We start from the raw sequence: 18,405 nt of genomic DNA, 5'->3' as shown, positions 1-18,405 counted from the left end.
TAGGGCAATACAGTACTTGTTGATTGGATTTACCGATAATGAAATTGCTGTGAGGTAATCCCAGTGCGCATACGTGAATTTGTGTAATTTCTGTTGCTCTCAACATTGGTTTTTCACTACGTATATTAACAAAAATAAGGCTCTTACGCTGCAGTCGCAGGTATGATTATCTCCCCCAACCAAGCCTATCATTTATAAGTCTACCATTAACATCTAACACATGGTTAACTATTCTTGCGGACACAGTGACTTTTGGCCTTTAACACTGGCTGCTTCACCCTAACTGGTTGTTTATAAGTAGACTATTTTATAGGTAACTGACGTAGTCACAACCTTACATGCACCCATCACGCTCCATGCCAAAACAGATAGTTAAAAGACATTGTAATTTACAACGCCAATAGCTCTAACTCTCGCAAATGCGAAACCTATTGTATTGCAAATGCTTGTTGATTTTAACTGCTGCTTTCACAAATCCACATGTGAGGCAAGCTAAGCGGAAGTTATGGAATCCAATTGTAACATTAGGTCAATGGAAAATGTTAGATACACATTTTTCTACCCGTAAAGTTACTGTAAAATTTTAAGTCAGCTTGGTGCTTTATGAAGGGATTTTAGATTTTTCTGGTATGAATCAACTGGGCATTGGGCACGAGTGACGAGACAAGATCAGAGAGAGTGCCTGCTTTAGCACTGATGGCACCTGGGGCAATATTGTTTGTTGGCACAAAAAACCCTTCTCCACAGATTCCCCCCCACTACCACACTGACACTCCAACATTGCCCATAGCCTTTCTCTCATGCAATTCTGTTTGATACTGCTGTGTGTAGTGTGTACACTGTAGTTGTAGTGTAGGCTAAGGCGACTGCTAAGGCGTTATGTATTTCAAAGTGAAGTAAAGGTGGAGACCGATGGTACGTTAACCTATGTATATCCTGCTGTCACAATCATTACAATACCCAGACTCTAAAAGCCCACAACAATGGTTTCAATGCTTAGATGTTCAAGTCGTTGCATCAGTTTTGTACACTTTTATATTTCTTGTCTGGATGTGTGACTCCTGCTGTGGTCTTTTGAATGGTGAACTAAATGAGTCCATAATAAGCATATCTTCTCTTATTCCACCCCCCCCATGGCATGGGATTTGCCAGGTAGAATATCATATCACCATCATCACCGGGCAGGCAATACATTAATCCTAAAACTTCTTCTTCAATGCTGCTAGATTGTGACCTGTTTAGTTGGTTGTTTGTTAAATAAACAAAATCTGTGAGGTACTCAGCATTGTATCTCGAAGTCTGTTATGAAGCGCTGTGGTTATACTGAATACTCAGCTACCTATGATATTATATGATATCTCTTTATTAATGTAATACCTGCACTTTCACAATTGCTTTATTAACCTTCTTGCTTTCTCATATTTGCTTGAAAATGCACCATTTGCCCACTCTTTTTAAAAAAAAATCTCGGGGGAACCTCCCTGACCCCCCTTAGGGTTGTTCGGGCTCGCTCGCTATGCTCGCCGTGGTGCATTGCGAAACAACTTTTACGCTCACCACTTTCAAATGTCACCATCCGCCACTACAGGAGGGAGCCCCTCCACGTACCTTGCAGGGGGGCACCCCTCAAGTTTCGTTATGCCACTGAATGTTCCGATACCTCATGGTCTGCCAAGCATGCCACGAGGTATCGGAACATTTAACCCTTTCCGTGCTCATGACGGAACCACTCCGTCATGAGCCACGGGTGCGCTGTGCTCATGACGGAGTGGTTCCGTCATGCTGCGGCCGTTGGCGGCCGCTCCGCCCACGCGGCGCTAATTCCCCGCCTGTGCGGGCGATTAGCGCAGTGGGCGGAGTCGTGACGGAACCACTCCGTCATGAGCACAGCTCACCCGTGACTCTTGACGGAGTGGTTCCGTCATGAGCACAGCGCCACCGCAACTGCCCCCAAACCCCCCCAGCGCCGCGGCGGAATTCCTGCCGCGGCGAAGGGGTTAATACATAACCCTTCAAACTGTTTACCATGTGGTCAATTTCTTTGAAAACCTGGCTCTTAGTTTTTACTAATTTTTTTTTTACTCAGTGGATAAGCAGTACTTCAGATAGAATAATAACATGTGCACTGTAGTATCTCAATGTTGGCAATACGTATTGTCTATATAAACGCCCAAAGTTTCTACAGTTATTATTTAAGGTGATAGAATGAATCTAAAATAGAAATAGTACAAACGTATATATTCGGTTTCTAGCATATTATCAATAATACTCATAAAGCACTTATCATATTCTGTTTATCAAAGGATACTGAACCAGGGACGGAAAAGGTACAAGGAAAGAAAAATAATATAAGGAAAGAGAAAGAAGAGCGAGAAATTTCCTCCGGGTTTTTTAAACTGAAATTCACTGGGTTAGAGTTTAGCCCAACAATCACGGTAGAAAGAGTAGTGAGTGGAGGTGCGTAGGTGTTCCTTTTACTGCATGGATGATCATTTCCGGGTTCATGAGCGCTGTTGAGGATAAGCGTACCCTCAGTGAGGCAGGGAAGGAGGGTGGTGACTGGAAAGAGAGGGGCAAGTGTTGAAGCTGGAGGCAAGATTATTTACTGCCTTCAGTGGGAACTCGGGGACTTATTTATGAGAGCCCTGCGTCACTTTTGCACCACATAAAGTGATACATGAGTGATGCACGGCTATCATTTCAATAATTAGAAAGCCACGCATATTCATTTTGCGTGGCTTTGAGTGGCCTATTAAATCACAAGTAAGGTGAGGCAGCGCAAAATGTTGTGCTGCCTTACTCAGCGCCGGAGAGGCGTTCCATGGGCATGGCGGTAGATTTTCCCACCAAACACCTATGGAATTTGACGCTGCCCCAGATTTACAAAGTGACGTAAAGCTGGGGAAGCACCAAATTTGATCTTCTCTCGAGGTGAGACGCAACGAAGAGTTATTTCTCCTCGTTTTTTTTTCCATGTGTGCAATACATTCTGCAGCGCACATCGAAAGGGGAAAACGCCTCTATGGATTGCTTTTGTGCAGGAAGATGCCCCTCCCTGCATGAAAACAACCCTGCATGCAATGGATGCACCATTGCACCATGGTGCAAGTGGGCCTATGTTGGCGCTAGGCTGCCAGTGGTACCAGCGCAGGGAGAAAGGACAGAAGTTCAATGTATTGCTTAAATACTGTGCATTTCTGCTCTTTTACTTTGGCGTAGGGCAGTGCAGCAAGGTGCCTTGCTGCACTGCCCTTCGCCAAAATCCCATAAATGAGGCTCTCATAGTTTGAATATGTAAGGGTGCAGTAATAGAAGCTAATGTATGTGAAGTGCAATGGTTTCTTCATAGATGGAAGATTGTGTTGTCCAACTCTATGTTCATTTCCTCGCACTCAGCAACACTTTTAATCAGATAACAAACATCATCATTATACAAACCACCACCATATAGCACAATGCTTGTCATGATGAAATGATACTCTATTCACGTGTTTTATATCTTTTAATTATGTTACCTTTGTTGTTTTCATTTACAGATTTTCCATTAACTTTGCATGCAGCAATGGTGATATTGCATTCCACTTCAACCCAAGATTTGACGAAGGCGGGGTTGTGGTTTGCAATACAATGCAGCACAGTAAATGGGGCACTGAGGAGAGGAAGCAGTACATGCCATTCCAGCGAGGGATGTATTTCGAGGTCATTGTTAATGTCAAGAACCACTGCTTCCAGGTACTGCACCCATTTATTCTCTAATAACAGATTCCTTCACTTCCTCAGAAGGAGAGGTATGGTCTCACACTGTCCTTTGGCCTATCACTGGGGAGGGGTTGCCCTATGAATAGCAAATCAACAATATTGATGGGACAGAATATCAAGGACAAAATATTAAAATAAAGTATTGATAGGTAAGTACGTCTAGATATTCTATACCTAACTCCACATATATGTACCTATGTGATACATATATCTACAAGGTCTTTTGATGTGGAATGGGTAATAGTAAATTTATACTGCCCTATCTGCACCTACCTTTCGATATTTTGTCGCATGGTATTCTGTCCTCGATATTAGTATGCCACAATATTGTTTGTATCAATATTCAGTACCGGTGAGATTACTTTGATAGTTTAAGAGGTTTCCAAACTGAGTTCAGCCCATTCCCTGATCTCTGTCTGGAGACATCCACTATTAGAAGCTCAGTGAGCATCAGTCTCTGTGCGTTTATTCCCTGGACTGAGACAGAAAGGTATTACTTGTGCCCATTGAAACTGGGCATTTCTAGAGCAGAGCTCAGTCTTCATGTGTGGCCCTTTTTTAGGTATCGCCTGCTCAGCACTTGCGCTGTGCTTAAGAAATCAATTTTTTTTAATATAAACTTAAAAGGGACTCCTCTCTTTCTGGGTTCCTGTGTGTGCCACTTACCCTTCCTCCATCTCCATTGGCTGTAGCAGATTTTCTTGCATTTGCCAATGCTTGTTCCTCATCTTCTTATCTTATAAGTTTCCCGCCGCTGAAATAGCGTTAACATACACTTTGGTGGAACTATATTTTCATAAAGTTTTGCCTTTTACTTTTGCAGCATATTTATTTAACAATTTTATCACCCTGAGAGATTGCATGATTTGATAGAACCACAGGATGTTGCATGGCGCCACCGAGACTCGAACGGGGATCTCCAGCTCTCGAGGCTGCAGATCTGGCAGCTGAACCACATCCTTAAACTACAAGCATCAAATCCATAAAATAAATATTTACACCACCCTTAAAAATAGAAATATTAAAACATTGCAAAATCTACGAACAATAATGACTCCCTTATCAAAGGCGTAGCATTGTTTAAACCCATTAAAAATCTTGCCAATGCGCAAACTGCATCCATCTATTGCATTTGAAGAAAAAATGCTCCTGCTGCCGTTCTAACCCTTACATTACATTTTATGAACACAGGTTTTACAATTTTCGACGTACATTTAAAAAGTAAAACAGTCCAGTACAATATCTAGGGTCGTTAAATGCAACTTTAAGCCACAGCTAACAAAAACCTTCGGGATTTTTAAGTCTGTATTTTTAAATAACTCACCTCTCGCATGTCTTCTAATTTTCACTATTTTCAATGTGAATAATCACTGATTTTGAAAGTGATAAGGAACTGCAGCTTTTTTGTTCTTTGACTAGGTGTCTGTCAATGGCCAGCACTTCCTGGAGTACCAGCATCGCATTCCTCTGCACACTGTCTACAGCTTGGACATTGCTGGGGATGTAACCGTGAACTGCATCAACTTTACTGGCCTGTCTGTGAGTATACAACTATAAACTTTAGTAGATAGATTGGCCTTTGTGCCACATAGACTGTGGTTACCATATCTCATGTGATATGAGGTAGGACTGAATATTTCATCATCTACACAGACTACCACCATATCAAGAAGGTAAGTACATATGAGTTGAGAGCAGTAAATATGCTTATCTTGCCAATTTAGTGGTAGGCAATGTTGCAAGTTATAGTTTTGTTGGTCATGATTGTTGACCTTGAAATAGTGATGACATACCACCATCCACATTTATTGAACATTTCACCGCCTGCAACCCTGTCCTTGTAGTTCATTGTCGATTTGATGAAATGTTACATTTTTCTTTGCAAATGTATTGCATTGCATATGTATTATCTTGTCTGATTTTGTCTTATACATAAGCATGTTTACATTTCTATAGTTCTTTTGACATTTCTTGGTGCTCGCCTGTGTAAGTCCTTTATTCTGTGCTGTGCAGCTGTTTCAATAGAACAATGCATGTCATACTATCAGTATGTATCCTTTTATTTTAATTACCGCCATCAAATAAGCCACTTGAAATGTTTTCTTAGTTCAGATCAATAGCTGTGTGCTTTCGAGTTAGCTTTCAGAAACATTTAAGTTCGGGCAATTCTGCTCCATTTAGAAGGCGGTCACTTTAACATTTTACATTGGGGAACTTGTTTTTCCATTTCCTGTCCGGTTTATATCTGATACTCATGCCCCTTTTGGGAAAATTCTACTGATGCGCCTATGTTCGCTATCTATGGCCCTCGTTACGAGTTCCAAGATGTATGTACAGGGGCTCCCACCTAACCTTAATGGTAAAGTGCCCATTTTAAGGGACAGACTGGCTTGTAGAGAGAGCTGGTGGATCTCTTTGATAATTGTAGACATATGGCCACACTCTCTTAAACCTATTATTTCTAAGTTTGAAAGATTTACTTTTCAGTCAAAATAGCTGTCAGGTCACACATACATTTCATGAAACAAATGAATACAATTTAAATGTTAATTCAATAATCCCTAGATAATTAACACTTAAAAAACACATACAAGTACAAATACGTATGCCCCAGTAAAGGGTTTCTCTACAGCACAAGTTCCTTCATTTTAATCCGAGGTGTGCCCTTCGGACCGCCAATTCCAATCTCACGGTGGTCTCCAAGGTCAATAAGTTCTGAATAGTTAGCTGAGCTTTCTCAGTAACAGAAGTGGAAGTTTGCAGTTGGCTGCCTCGGAGCATGTTTCATTTCTCAGCTCCTCCCATTTAGTAAGAGTGCTGCTTCACTTAGGAAGGCGGGCTCAATTTGTTGTGACATATTGCATCACACATCATTGTTCAGGACCATCTCTCTCTTATATCAGATCACTTAGGCTGTACGTTGTGCTTTAAAAGCTGTGGACACACCCAACTGAATACTCTAGTATTTCTTAATCACTCAGGGCCCGATTCACAGAACTTACTCATTTTGGTATTCACAGAAGGCACTTACTTATTTCGGTGTTCACAGAAGTTAGGAGTCCTAACTTTAGAACTCCTAAATGCCTTCTGTGAATACCGAAAGTCTTAAAGTTAGGATTTTTCTCAGTTTAGGAGTCCTAAAGTTAAGAGTCCTAACTTTACTACTCCTAAACTGAGAAATATCCTAACTTTAAGACTTTCGATATTCACAGAAGGCATTTAGGAGTCCTAAAGTTAGGACTCCTAACTTCTGTGAATACCGAAATAAGTAAGTGCCTTCTGTGAATACCAAAATGAGTAAGTGCCTTCTGTGAATACCAAAATGGTAGTAAGTTTAGGATTTTGTCTTGAGTTAGTTCTGTGAATCGGGCCCTCATATATCCCCTTTTCGGGAAAATCATCCACCTTCATTTCTGTTCATTGAAGAGGAGAATACTTCTCCTCAGAAACGGCCTGAGTGGCAGCATATTTCCCTCTTGAAAACTCTGTTGGTATAGTTCTATTGGAGGGCATGCCCTGAGGTAGCCTCCCATTCCCCCCTTGTTTCGGTTTAGTCAGACAATGTTACCTGCCTGTATCATGTCTGTTAGTCTGGCTTGCTAAACTGCTTGTATGTTTTTTTCTGTATATTGGCCAGTCCTACTATGTTTCTGTTGGCCTTACAAACCTTTATCATTTTCTCACATCCCTTGTTTGTGTACCTTTAGTGTCTCTGTTTGTGTGTCTGCCTCATCTGTCTCTGTCTCATGGGATTGCTGTTCTTAGTGCACTGACAGCACACCAGCAACATATCTTAGCTCATTGGTTTTGCTTGGATAACAAATTTAGTGAATGGGAGATAAAACTAATTGAACAATGGTCAAACGCACAGAAATACATGCAGAAAATGTGCTGCTAACTGGCCAAATAAAAAAAGAAATCCACATGACAACATTAAAATATAACAACCATACAATGCAATATAAAAGTTTATTAAACAATGTGTGTTTAATCAAACCTCACTGCTAATGCAATGTCAGCAGATGAAACATCCATTTCGTTATGATTGCCCTGTCAGTCCGCATGTTCTTTGCATTTCTGTAACTAATTATACTTCCCACATGTGTGTATTTTGGAGGCGTGGATGTTGGGTTAATATATAAGTGCTTTATACTTCATTTTTTTAATAAGTTGCATCTTTTCATGTTGTTGTGTAATCTTCCTTCCCATTCTTAGTGTAAAGGAAATCTCCAAATTCTGTACACGGGAAAGAGTGGGTGGGACTATGATCTGATTAGAACACAAAAGTCGTGTTGAGCACTGATTGGTTGGGAGATCAGGATATCAGCTAACAGGACTGGGTAATCCTGGCATGTGAAATGCAGGCCTGTCAGGGAATCTCTCTTTGCTCAGTTTAGCTCTGGCCACGGTAGCCTAAGCTTTGTAACCATGCAGAATTACTCTAATGCCAATATGTTGTCTTTTATTTGCAGGTGCCCAATGTGTACCCTCCGCCACCTCCCTATGGGTGCCAAACCCCATCCGTGAGTATATCTCCTTTGGGCGTAACATTTAAAAATATACACGTCTTTTGTAGTATTTGCGTTATCCAATCACTGGGAGTCAACATAATGTTTCTACAAGCTGCTATATTCCCTTTAAAGGTTTTTTTGCTCTTTCATATTCTCTTGGGCACACAATCTCACGTATACCCCTGGAATGGTCCTGACTGTGTTGTTCATGTACCTTCTAGCCATAACAAATCTTTGGCCACATCTTCTTCACTCTGGCACATTCATTCCATTAAATATCCCACATTCCTGTATATATTTTTAGAGCTCATAGTGTACGTTCAGAGTGAGAAACATTAACTCCAACTGCTGCAACCCACGTTTCTACATATAGTTTGTCACCGCGGTGTGTCTTTATTTTGTTCAAAAACAGATGTGCTTACCCGTTTGTTACTACCTTAGGCCCAGAGTTTGCTCCACACATGATAATCATGTTTGTGCCCAGGATGTCCAGAATCTGAAACACATCTGAGCTTACATGTGGGTCTCCACATCGCCCAGTGTCTACCCCATATTTGACAACCACCTATGACACCATGATGCATGGCTAGTAGTTCATTGATGATCACGCATGTGACTTCATACCATCCAGTGTTGTCCATGTATGAGCACCACTGTTTGTCTCTGTAGTGTTTAGTTTCTGACCCATATGTGACAGTGACAACCACCTGGTTGACACTGTCAAATGTTCCTGTACAGGAAGAATCATCTTCAATGTCTTGTACCACTGTCTTGTGATTGTCAGACTAAAGCCTGCAGACATTCCTTCTGGTTGAAACTAATGAGTGAAAATATCTCAGTGAGGGGCAGGGATAATGTCTCAGGCTTGGTTCTACATGATCATAATAATGACTGATGTTAATACCTACCACAATATATCATGTTTTTCTATTCAAAAGGAAAGGCTGAGTTGGCCTTACCAGTATTTGGCCTATGGCCTACAGGTCAGTGAAGATGTATACAAACCAGTCAGCCCTCTTACCTGTTACTGTAATCGATCAGTTTGAGCATCTTGACAGAGGAGCAGAAAGGGAGATGGCCAGCATGTCAGTGTGTGCTGATACTATTTATGGACATTCCTTAGAGATGGGCAGCAATAATCGTAGAAAATGTTAACAATGGCCAATAACATTCAAAACAATATCTCTGTAGTAGACATTAATCATGGGAACACATTTATGATCCTCATAAATGGACATGGACAATATTTTACATTTCCAGCTATGATCAGAGGCAGCCAGGCACACGCTTCTAAGGGACAACAATCATCAGGGACGAGCACACATTTATAGTAAGCGCAAACAGTTGTTATCATCGTCCAGAATCAAGACAATATTTGTGATAGCCAGCAGTAAAAAGGGATATTATAAGTGATAGTCATAATATTTGATGTCAATGCTTTTATTGAATAGCAAGGAAAAACATTTGTCAAAGCCAAAAATAAATTGCAACAGTCTCTATCATGGTCTTCAATCATTTAACCCCTTCCCCGCGCACGAATTCCGCCGCGGCGCTGGGGGGGGTTTGGGGGCAGTGCCGCGCCGCCGTGCTCGTGACGGAACCACTCCGTCATGAGTCACGGGCAAGCTGTGCTCATGACGGAGTGGTTCCGTCACGACTCTGCCCACTGCGCTAATCGCCCGCACAAGCGGGGAATTAGCGCCGCGTGGGCGGAGCGGCCGCCAACGGCCGCAGCATGACGGAACCACTCCGTCATGAGCACACGGCGCCCGTGGCTCATGGCGGAGTGGTTCCGTCATGAGCACAGAACGGGTTAAAACAGTCTATGAAGCTAAAAAATGAGAAGGAACAAGAGGCCTCATCGACTAAAAAAGCATTTGGTAAAAATGGTTGTGATTTGTGCACTAACATTTATAGAATGTATTTGTATTTTGCCAACCGGCCTAAGTACTAATAGGTCAGTTCACAAAATACAGAATTGTAGTGTGTCACAATTCGATCTACCTCATTAATATCAATGATGTAGGTTGCAGATTGCGACCCACTATGATTGTCTTCAATCTCAGAGATGGTGGCCTGCTGGGGTCAGTAGACTGCTTTGTCTGTGATTGCTTTTAAATAAATACATATTTTTTTAAATACAACCTATTATCCTAAAAGGAAAATGGGATATATGTAAAAAAAAGTTTAACAAACTTATTTTAGGCATAGGCAGTGGACCACTAGACCACTACCTGCTCTTAATAAGTGTTTTAATGAACATTCACCAAGGGGAAGGGGTGCTTTTGGGACCCTTTAAGCATTTGCAAATGGGTTACCACCTTGTTTGAGTTGGTGGTAAAATATTCATGTTTTGTGTCCGAATTCCGGTCGCAAAGCAGTAATACATACTATAAACAATCAGTATTTGGAAGAGGCGCCTTTAACAACTCCTTTCTAAATACTGATTCACAATGCTTTCCCAAACTCATTTAATGATTCGAAAAAACTTTTCCAAATTGTTAAATTAACTTAGTATATTTCAAAAGAATGTTTTTTATGTTAGCAAGCCCTCCGATTTACTGAATGAGAGGATTTGCGAATGCTAAAACGCTTACTAAATGAGGCCCATGATCCAGAAGCAATAATGAAGGACATAGTAATTTATGGACTGCAACAATTAGGAAAAAATATACATCTGAACAGCAGTAATAATATTGAGTGATATTTGAGATAGGGAGCAATAACCAGGAACAACACTTGTGATGGATATCAGTAACCAAGGCCACTATACCTGTTAGCATTAAAACGGAGGCAATGCATATGATAGACTGTTATAGTCTGGAATGTTAGCGTTGTCCAGCAATCATTGGGGACCATATTTCTGATGGTCAGCAATACTTTGGGAAAAGATTTCTGATTGTCAGCAACAGCTAGGGTGAATAGCCATGGTGGCCAGCAGAAGCCATGGCTAATGGTCAGTGATAATGTAGGACAACCTTTTCCATAACTTGTAATGCATTCAGACAACGTCACAGGTGGGACAAGATGTATAATTACCAGAAACATCAGTCCTGATATCAGCTGGAAAAAGGAAAAATATCTCTGCTTGTCAGTCAGTAACGAAGGGCATTACTAAGTGAATGACTTCTTAAATGTATGCAGTAAAAAACACAGATTATCTCTAGCTTTGAGCTATCTGTGATGGCTACCAATAACATAATATTGGCAATGAACTGTAATAATCAAGGTCATTATCTATAATGGTTTACAGTTATTAAATGAAAAAGCTGATTTTATTCTGTTCAAGGTCATGATCCATTATTTTCATCTGTGGCGGCAGACCATGCCCCACACCACCATCAGTACCCATGCAGAATGTACAGTGTATGTTACAGCCTCTTTTATCTGAAGGGTTGGAGCCCTAGCAAGCTGTCAGGATTCTGGAAGAAGAGATTATTAGCAGTAGTGAAGCAGTCCCAAAAATGGATTATATTAAAACTAGGGATGTTTTAAATGCCATGGTTCCTAGATGAATTGTTTCATTGCTCCTTCACTTATCAATCACAGAGTAGCATTTCAACTCCAGGCTGTGTTTGCTCAATAATGAATGCCACAGTGTCTTTCTGGCCAGTACAATGTTAACTGACTTTTATGAGACTGTAACTCTATTTTTTCTGTTTCAGATGCCCAGTGTCCACCCGCCACCATACGGAATCGCGTCTGGCAATGTAAGTACCTCAATATCCATTACTCAAGAGCTTCCTATATTTGTTACAGTAGGCACCGGTACTGTTGCTAGGGGCAATAATTGTATGCCATGTTTCTATAGTATAACATCATGATTAGTTGCTAGGCTCTTAATGTCTGGACATGTACGCTAACTAGATCTACTATTGAGACAGGGTATATTTAAGCCATAAATGCAACATTAAGATCTGTTAATGTCCTGATTTGCATTTACTCATGGATGCTGGCATTTAGCCTCTTTGTGTGTGCTCTCCATTATGATTGATAAGGAAACTTAGCCACAGGGAGATAAAGTACTTTTCCCACACTCACACATTTTGGTGTGATTAGGGGAGCTGGAATTAGAACTTACAAGAGCAATAATTTAGGGCCAGATATGCTAAAAATATGGCTCAAAAAGCAGTTGCAGTATGCGCACTGAGTTGTTGTGACCACCAAATTGTTTTGCAATCCATCCTTTGTATAGTTAGGTCAGTTCACAAACTTGGGATTTGGAGTGAGTTCCTGCCCCACACCCCTCATTTATATCCATGAAGGAGTAGGTCTTAAATTGAGACTCACTCCCATCGGTAGTCTTCACAGGGATGGTGGTCCACTAGGGTCGGCAGGACCCCATGCCGATAATCGCTTTTAAATAAAGTAACCTTTTTTTAAATGCAGCCCATTTTCCTTAAAGGAAATGGTGCCATTATTAAAAAGAAAAAGTTTACTTTTTTTCAGAGTTTATTTAAAGGTTGGCAGTGGTCCCGTGGACATTCTCCCAACCAAACTTTTTTTATTTTCACGAAACAGGAGAGGTCCCAAGGGGACCCCTTCCTTTGGGAATGGGCTACCACCCCAACGCATGAATTTTTAACTTTTAAATTTTTTGTGACCATATGACAGGTGGAAAACATGGATACAAAGGGTAACAAATCAGTATTTTCAAGGGATGCCCAAAACATGCCCCTTCCAAATACCCATTTGATACCTATTTATAAACACATTTAGCGATTTGAAAATGATTTCCTGATCACTATATATGTTTAGCACATTGGTAAAAGGGTTTCATCATTCACAAACCCTCTGACTTACTAGTTCAGGGCACTTATGAGCACTCGACCCCTGTGCATCTTCCCCTGAGTCATTGGAATATTTTTCTTTCCGAAGCATTAGTCACAAATAACTTTTTTTTAGGAATACATTTTTTGTTAAGGATAGCATTAAAGCAATTTGATTATGGTGATTGTGCGAGAAGTAGATTTTGAGTTACCTTTTTTGAGAGGTAACATATATTGCAATTAATAATTTTGTTGTATATATCATACATTCACTGTTGATACAGCTCGTTTAAAGATTATAATAGAATGCTCCTGAGATTCCACCCAAAGGGGAACAAGCTTAATATATTATTCTGGTTCTTGCATCTGAATTGCTAACTGTGTTTATCTTTCTGTAACTTCAATCTTTTATGTTGCAAAATTGTCAATTCCAAAGAGCTAGGCATGCCACTTGCATCTCAGCATGTGTGTGGTATTGTAACTTTTTTTCCAGCACTGAAATTATAGCATAGCTGCAACCGCAGGTGGCCTGCTTACCCAATTTGCAGTGTGTAATTATGAGCTATTGGGCATGCTTATGTTCTCGTGCAAACTGTCTTACCTTCTAGTTCTCCGGGTTCAAGCTTTGAGACGGTCAATAGCTCGTAATGCCAAATGTGTCTCAAAGAGTGATGGGCAGATGAAAGGATAGACATACACAGAAAATAAGAAAATTAGAGCACTAGGGGTATGTAAAGACCTGAGGAGACATTGGAAGGCAACAGGATGCCACGGGCTCTAGAATTGGAAAAAGTAACATTCGGTTACAGATACAAGAACAGGGACAAGAAGAACAAGTTATTTACATTTGGTAATGCCTTTTCTGGTAGAGACTCTATCTCACTTCAGATCCTTTGCTTTTGAATTTCGCCAGGCACCAAACTAGATCTGTAAACTTTACAGCGATTCCCTTGTACGTTGGTAGGTGCCATTGTGCTTCTTAGCATCAGCTCTGTCCCACCTCAGATGTGATGCCGTGGCCCACATCCATACAATGACTTTAGTTTCTTGTTTTTATCTTTGTATGCACCCTCCAATGCTGAGTCATGGCAATCTGATAGTGCAGTGTGCTGATCTTTTAGTTTTGGCAGCTTATTAAAGGACTTTGTGAGTCCATTCCACTGAATGAGGAGTAGGGTGGATCAGGTCAGATACAGTCTCTACCAGAAAAGGTGTTACCAAAGGAAAGTACATTGTTCTTGTAATAGAGACTTCTATCCGCAGATTCCTCAATCTGTAAATAGATACCAAAGCAGTACACCTCCTCTGGTGGTGGGTCTGTGGAATGGCTCCAACCAAAAAATCCTGCAGGACAAATGGGGAGAAGTGCCCATCCCTCCGGACTTGGCTATGCAGGCAGTAATGCTTCATGAATGTTTTAAGGGATGCCCACATAGCAGCCTGGCAAATGTCAAAGACTGGCACACAGCGCGTGCACTGTTAGCAGCCTTTGCTCCAGTGGAGCCTTCTGGGGGCTGCTTCTCAGCTAGCTCATGGCAGACCTGATGCATAGCACAAGCCATCTTGAGATGGCCCTCCTTGACAGCACTTTGTCTTTATTAGCCTTGGAGAAACAAACGAAAATGTTATCATCCTGTTGGTAGTGTCCGGTCCCATCCACATAGAAGTTAAGTGCCTGTTGAAGATCAAGGAGATAAAGAAGTTCTTCCTTTTTTGAGGGATGAGGCAGTGCATAGAATGCTGGCAACATGATTGATTGCCCTATGTGGGAAGGCATCACTATCTTGCGCAGGAATGCAGCTTTTGTCCGGAGGACTGATTTGTCTGGGAAGAAAGGTGTATATGGGGGACCATGGACAAAGCCTGGAGTTGCTCACTCACCTGACCGATGTTGTGATGTTGAGGAACGCTGTCTTGATGGTAAGAAGGTAAAGAGAACAACTATGCATTGGCTCGAAGGGAGTGCACATTAAGTAGGGGAATACCAAATGAAGGCCCCACTGCAGCATGACAGATGGAGTTGGCGGGACATATGGCCTAGCCCCTTCAAAAAACACATCACATCAGGAGACTTGGTGGGGGATGGCTGGTCAGGTAAACATAACAAGGCCAAAAGGGCCCAGAGGTATCCTTTAACTGATGCCCCAGCAAGGCCTTGCTGGGCCAATGACAAACAGAACAGAAGAACATCCAGTAACTACGCATTCAGGGGGTGCTTGTTTCCGGAAGAACACCAGTCAACAACCTTCTCCCAGGGTCATGCACAAATCGATTTGGTTGATGGATGCCTGGCTGCTAAGAGGAGGAACAGCAAAATATGTCAACTGCCGCTGCTTAATGCATGCTTCCATGCATGTAGGTGTAGATTGTGCAGGCCTGGGTGCAAGACTCGGCCCTGTTGTTGCGACAGGGTGTTCTCCCTTAAGTTAAGGGCAGCGGCACTGGAGGACATATGCTCATGGCCAGAAGTTCCGGGTACCACAGTTTCCTCGCTCAGTCTGGGAGCCCCTGGATGACTTGGGCCTTTCCATGAAAACTTCTTTAGTACTCTGGGCAGGTGGGGAAGGGCAGAAAGGCATGCAAGAGTTCCAATCCCCAATGTTGGTGAAAGGCTTCTCTGCTGGAAAACTGCCTTGGGAACTCCAAAGCACACATTTTTTGAAACTGCACATTCTCTGCGGTGGTTAATAGCTCAAGCCAGGGTTCTCCCCATTGTTTGAAGATGCCTTTGGCCACTTCTGAGTGTAACCACCATTCGTGATTTGCTGAGCAACATCAGCTGAGTTTTTATGCCCTGGCCTTTAAAGCTCTTGCAAGGTGCTGGATGATCAGGGAAATACCCTGAGCATTTACCCAGTTCCAGAGGCGCAGTGCTTCCTGGCACAAAACCTACGACCCCCAACCACCCTGCTTGTTGCAATAGCACATGACAGTCTGTGAGTGTCTGCACCCATTCTCCTTTGATTGTCCGGAGGAACGCTTTCTGTGCTCGCAACTCCAACAGGGTTGATGTGGAGGCTAGCCTCAGCCAGACACCAGAGTCCTTGGACCACCACCTCCCCCAGAGGGCCTCCCCAACCCAGTATCAGTGCTTCCATCATGACAGTTAGCTCTGGGAGGAGTAGGGAGAGGAGTCTGGTGCCGGTCCAGTCGCAGTGGAGCAGCCACCCCTGCAGATCTTTCGTAGTCTCCTTCCAACATCTGGATAGCGTCTGAGAGGCTGCTTTGGTGCTGAGCCCACTGAGACATCAGTTCCCATTGCAGAGCCCACATGTGCCACATGACGTGGACCACAAGCAGTATGCAGGACACCAAGAGGCTCAGAATCCTCAGAGCTGCTCTCACTGAGACCCAGGTCAAAGGATTAAAACATAGGGACCGTAGCCCGAATTTCTTGGACTCGTTGAGGCACATGGATGGCTCGGAAAAGCACTGTGTCCAGGATGGTTTCTATTAAGGGAAGTTGTTGTGAAGTAATAAGGTGTAATTTTGGCATGTTGATGGAGAAACCAAAAGATGTCAAGATGTCGACCATCATCTGGAGGTGGCTTACGACTGTTTGGGGCAAGCCCACCTTCAGTAGCCAATCATCAAAGGATGGGAAGACTGGTATTCCCTACCTCTGCAGATGAGCTGCGACCTCCACCATTACCTTTGTGAACACCCGAGGTGCACTGGTAGAGCCAAAGGGGAACACAGAGAACTGGAAGGGCTTGTGGCCTACCTGAAACTGCAGGTAATGCCCATGGGCCTGCAGGCCAGGAATGTGGAAGTATGCATCCTGCAAATCCAGCGCTACCATCCAATCTCCTGGATCTATGGCAGACATGACTTGGCCAGGGTTAGCATTTTGAACTTGTCCATCTGAAGGAAGAAGTTCAAAGGGCAAAAATCGAGGATGGCATGAAGCCCTCCATCCTTTTTCAGCACCAGAAAATAACAGAAGTAACAACCAATCACGTTCTCTGATGCCGGCACTCTCTCTTTTGCTCCCTTGGCCAAGAGAGCCTGAATCCCAACCACCTATCGCTTATATTGATATACCAACCATTGACAGGACATGGGAAGAAAGGTGAGGAGGGAAAGTGTCTCTGCAAACCTTGTTGTAAAAAGCAACAGAAAGAACCTATTTTTCAAGTGTAATGGCATCTAGAATTCAAAGGGCAGTTTTAAAAATAAAAGACATCTTATAAATTGATTTCTACAAAGTGGTAAATACCATTCACCTTCAAAATTTCGATTAAATTATTTTTGGTGGAATGGTCTCTCAGAAATGGTATTTTGTATTATGGTCAATTCATTATTCTATTAAATTACATACACCCACCCAGCACAAAAATATAACTAATACACCCCACATCAGTAATCCATTGGTAGACACATGATGTAATGTACATAACTATTCTTCAGCCTTTAATAGTACCTGTGTGATCATTCTCAAAAGGATGAAAGACTCAGTCATGCTTGCCAGTATTTTTAAGCTGCACCATGCAAATCACATAAATATATATGGGGTAAGATCTTAACTTGTGATCTTTCTTACTGATTTTTCCTGATTAAATCAAATTAGTGGGCAACTGTGAGTTCTCAAGGGTCATGTGGCCTTCCTTCATGACAAGTGTCATTAATGCTTTTCACCTGTTAGGCCATCATTAAGTGTGGGTCATTAATTTCTGCCATCTGATGTAACTTCTGTACATACCGGGATTCCCACGTTTTTGATGCGAACATCGCACTCCTGCAATTTTCATGCAGGCAAATTTAAACAGTTCTGAATATGCCTAAATTTTACTGGTGAAAAAGCCATATAAATATTTATATGTAGAATTTGGCATGATGAGCACCAAATATGCATGTTATGCGCTATTTTTGTAGGTAAAACTCAGAATCGTCATTTACCCTCTTGCAATGATGGCTGAAGACTTTCTCTGATGCACAATGGGCAGTAAGGAATGAAGGGAGTGAAATGGGCAAGGTTATCATAAGTCAGAGCAAGGTACTGAGATCCTTTGACACGGAGATCCTTCACAAAATTTGGGAGCAATTTACTTTTGGTTTTATGTGCGAAACAAGCAGATTTTGAAATTGACTAGATGACTATGTAACATTTAAAAAACATACCTTATCGCGTCAGAAAACTCCCTGACAGCTTCTGAAGGTTCCGGTAGGAGTGTTTGGGCTCTAAGCCTATTCATTAGAATCTCTTGGCTTCTTCATTGTTCCTGTTTTAGAGCACAGTGTGGGTCTTCAAAAGTATGCAAATAATTAAGTGTGCATCATCCTTATACAAATAGTGGCCAGCAGTTATTGACGTCAACAAAATACTTTATGTGCAATGAGTTGATTTGTGGTAACTGATATGCTTT

At 42.0% G+C, this 18,405-nt stretch overlaps 1 protein-coding gene across 1 annotated transcript in view; it reads left to right on the top strand.

Moving 5' to 3' along the window:
- The window catches only part of LOC146798440 (galectin-6-like), a 309,853-nt gene that overhangs the window by 220,052 nt on the left and 71,396 nt on the right, over positions 1-18,405 (top strand). The window contains exons 3-6 of the mRNA XM_085625709.1: positions 3,537-3,732; positions 5,179-5,298; positions 8,232-8,282; positions 11,936-11,980. Coding sequence (XP_085481835.1) covers positions 3,537-3,732; positions 5,179-5,298; positions 8,232-8,282; positions 11,936-11,980 — 412 coding nt within the window. The remainder of the gene's footprint in view (positions 1-3,536; positions 3,733-5,178; positions 5,299-8,231; positions 8,283-11,935; positions 11,981-18,405) is intronic.

Source organism: Triturus cristatus, chromosome 9, assembly GCF_964204655.1.
Source record: "Triturus cristatus chromosome 9, aTriCri1.1, whole genome shotgun sequence".
Taxonomy (NCBI): Eukaryota; Metazoa; Chordata; class Amphibia; order Caudata; family Salamandridae; genus Triturus; species Triturus cristatus.
Note: the sequence above shows the minus strand (reverse complement) of the source record. Positions and strands in the feature narration are given on the sequence as shown.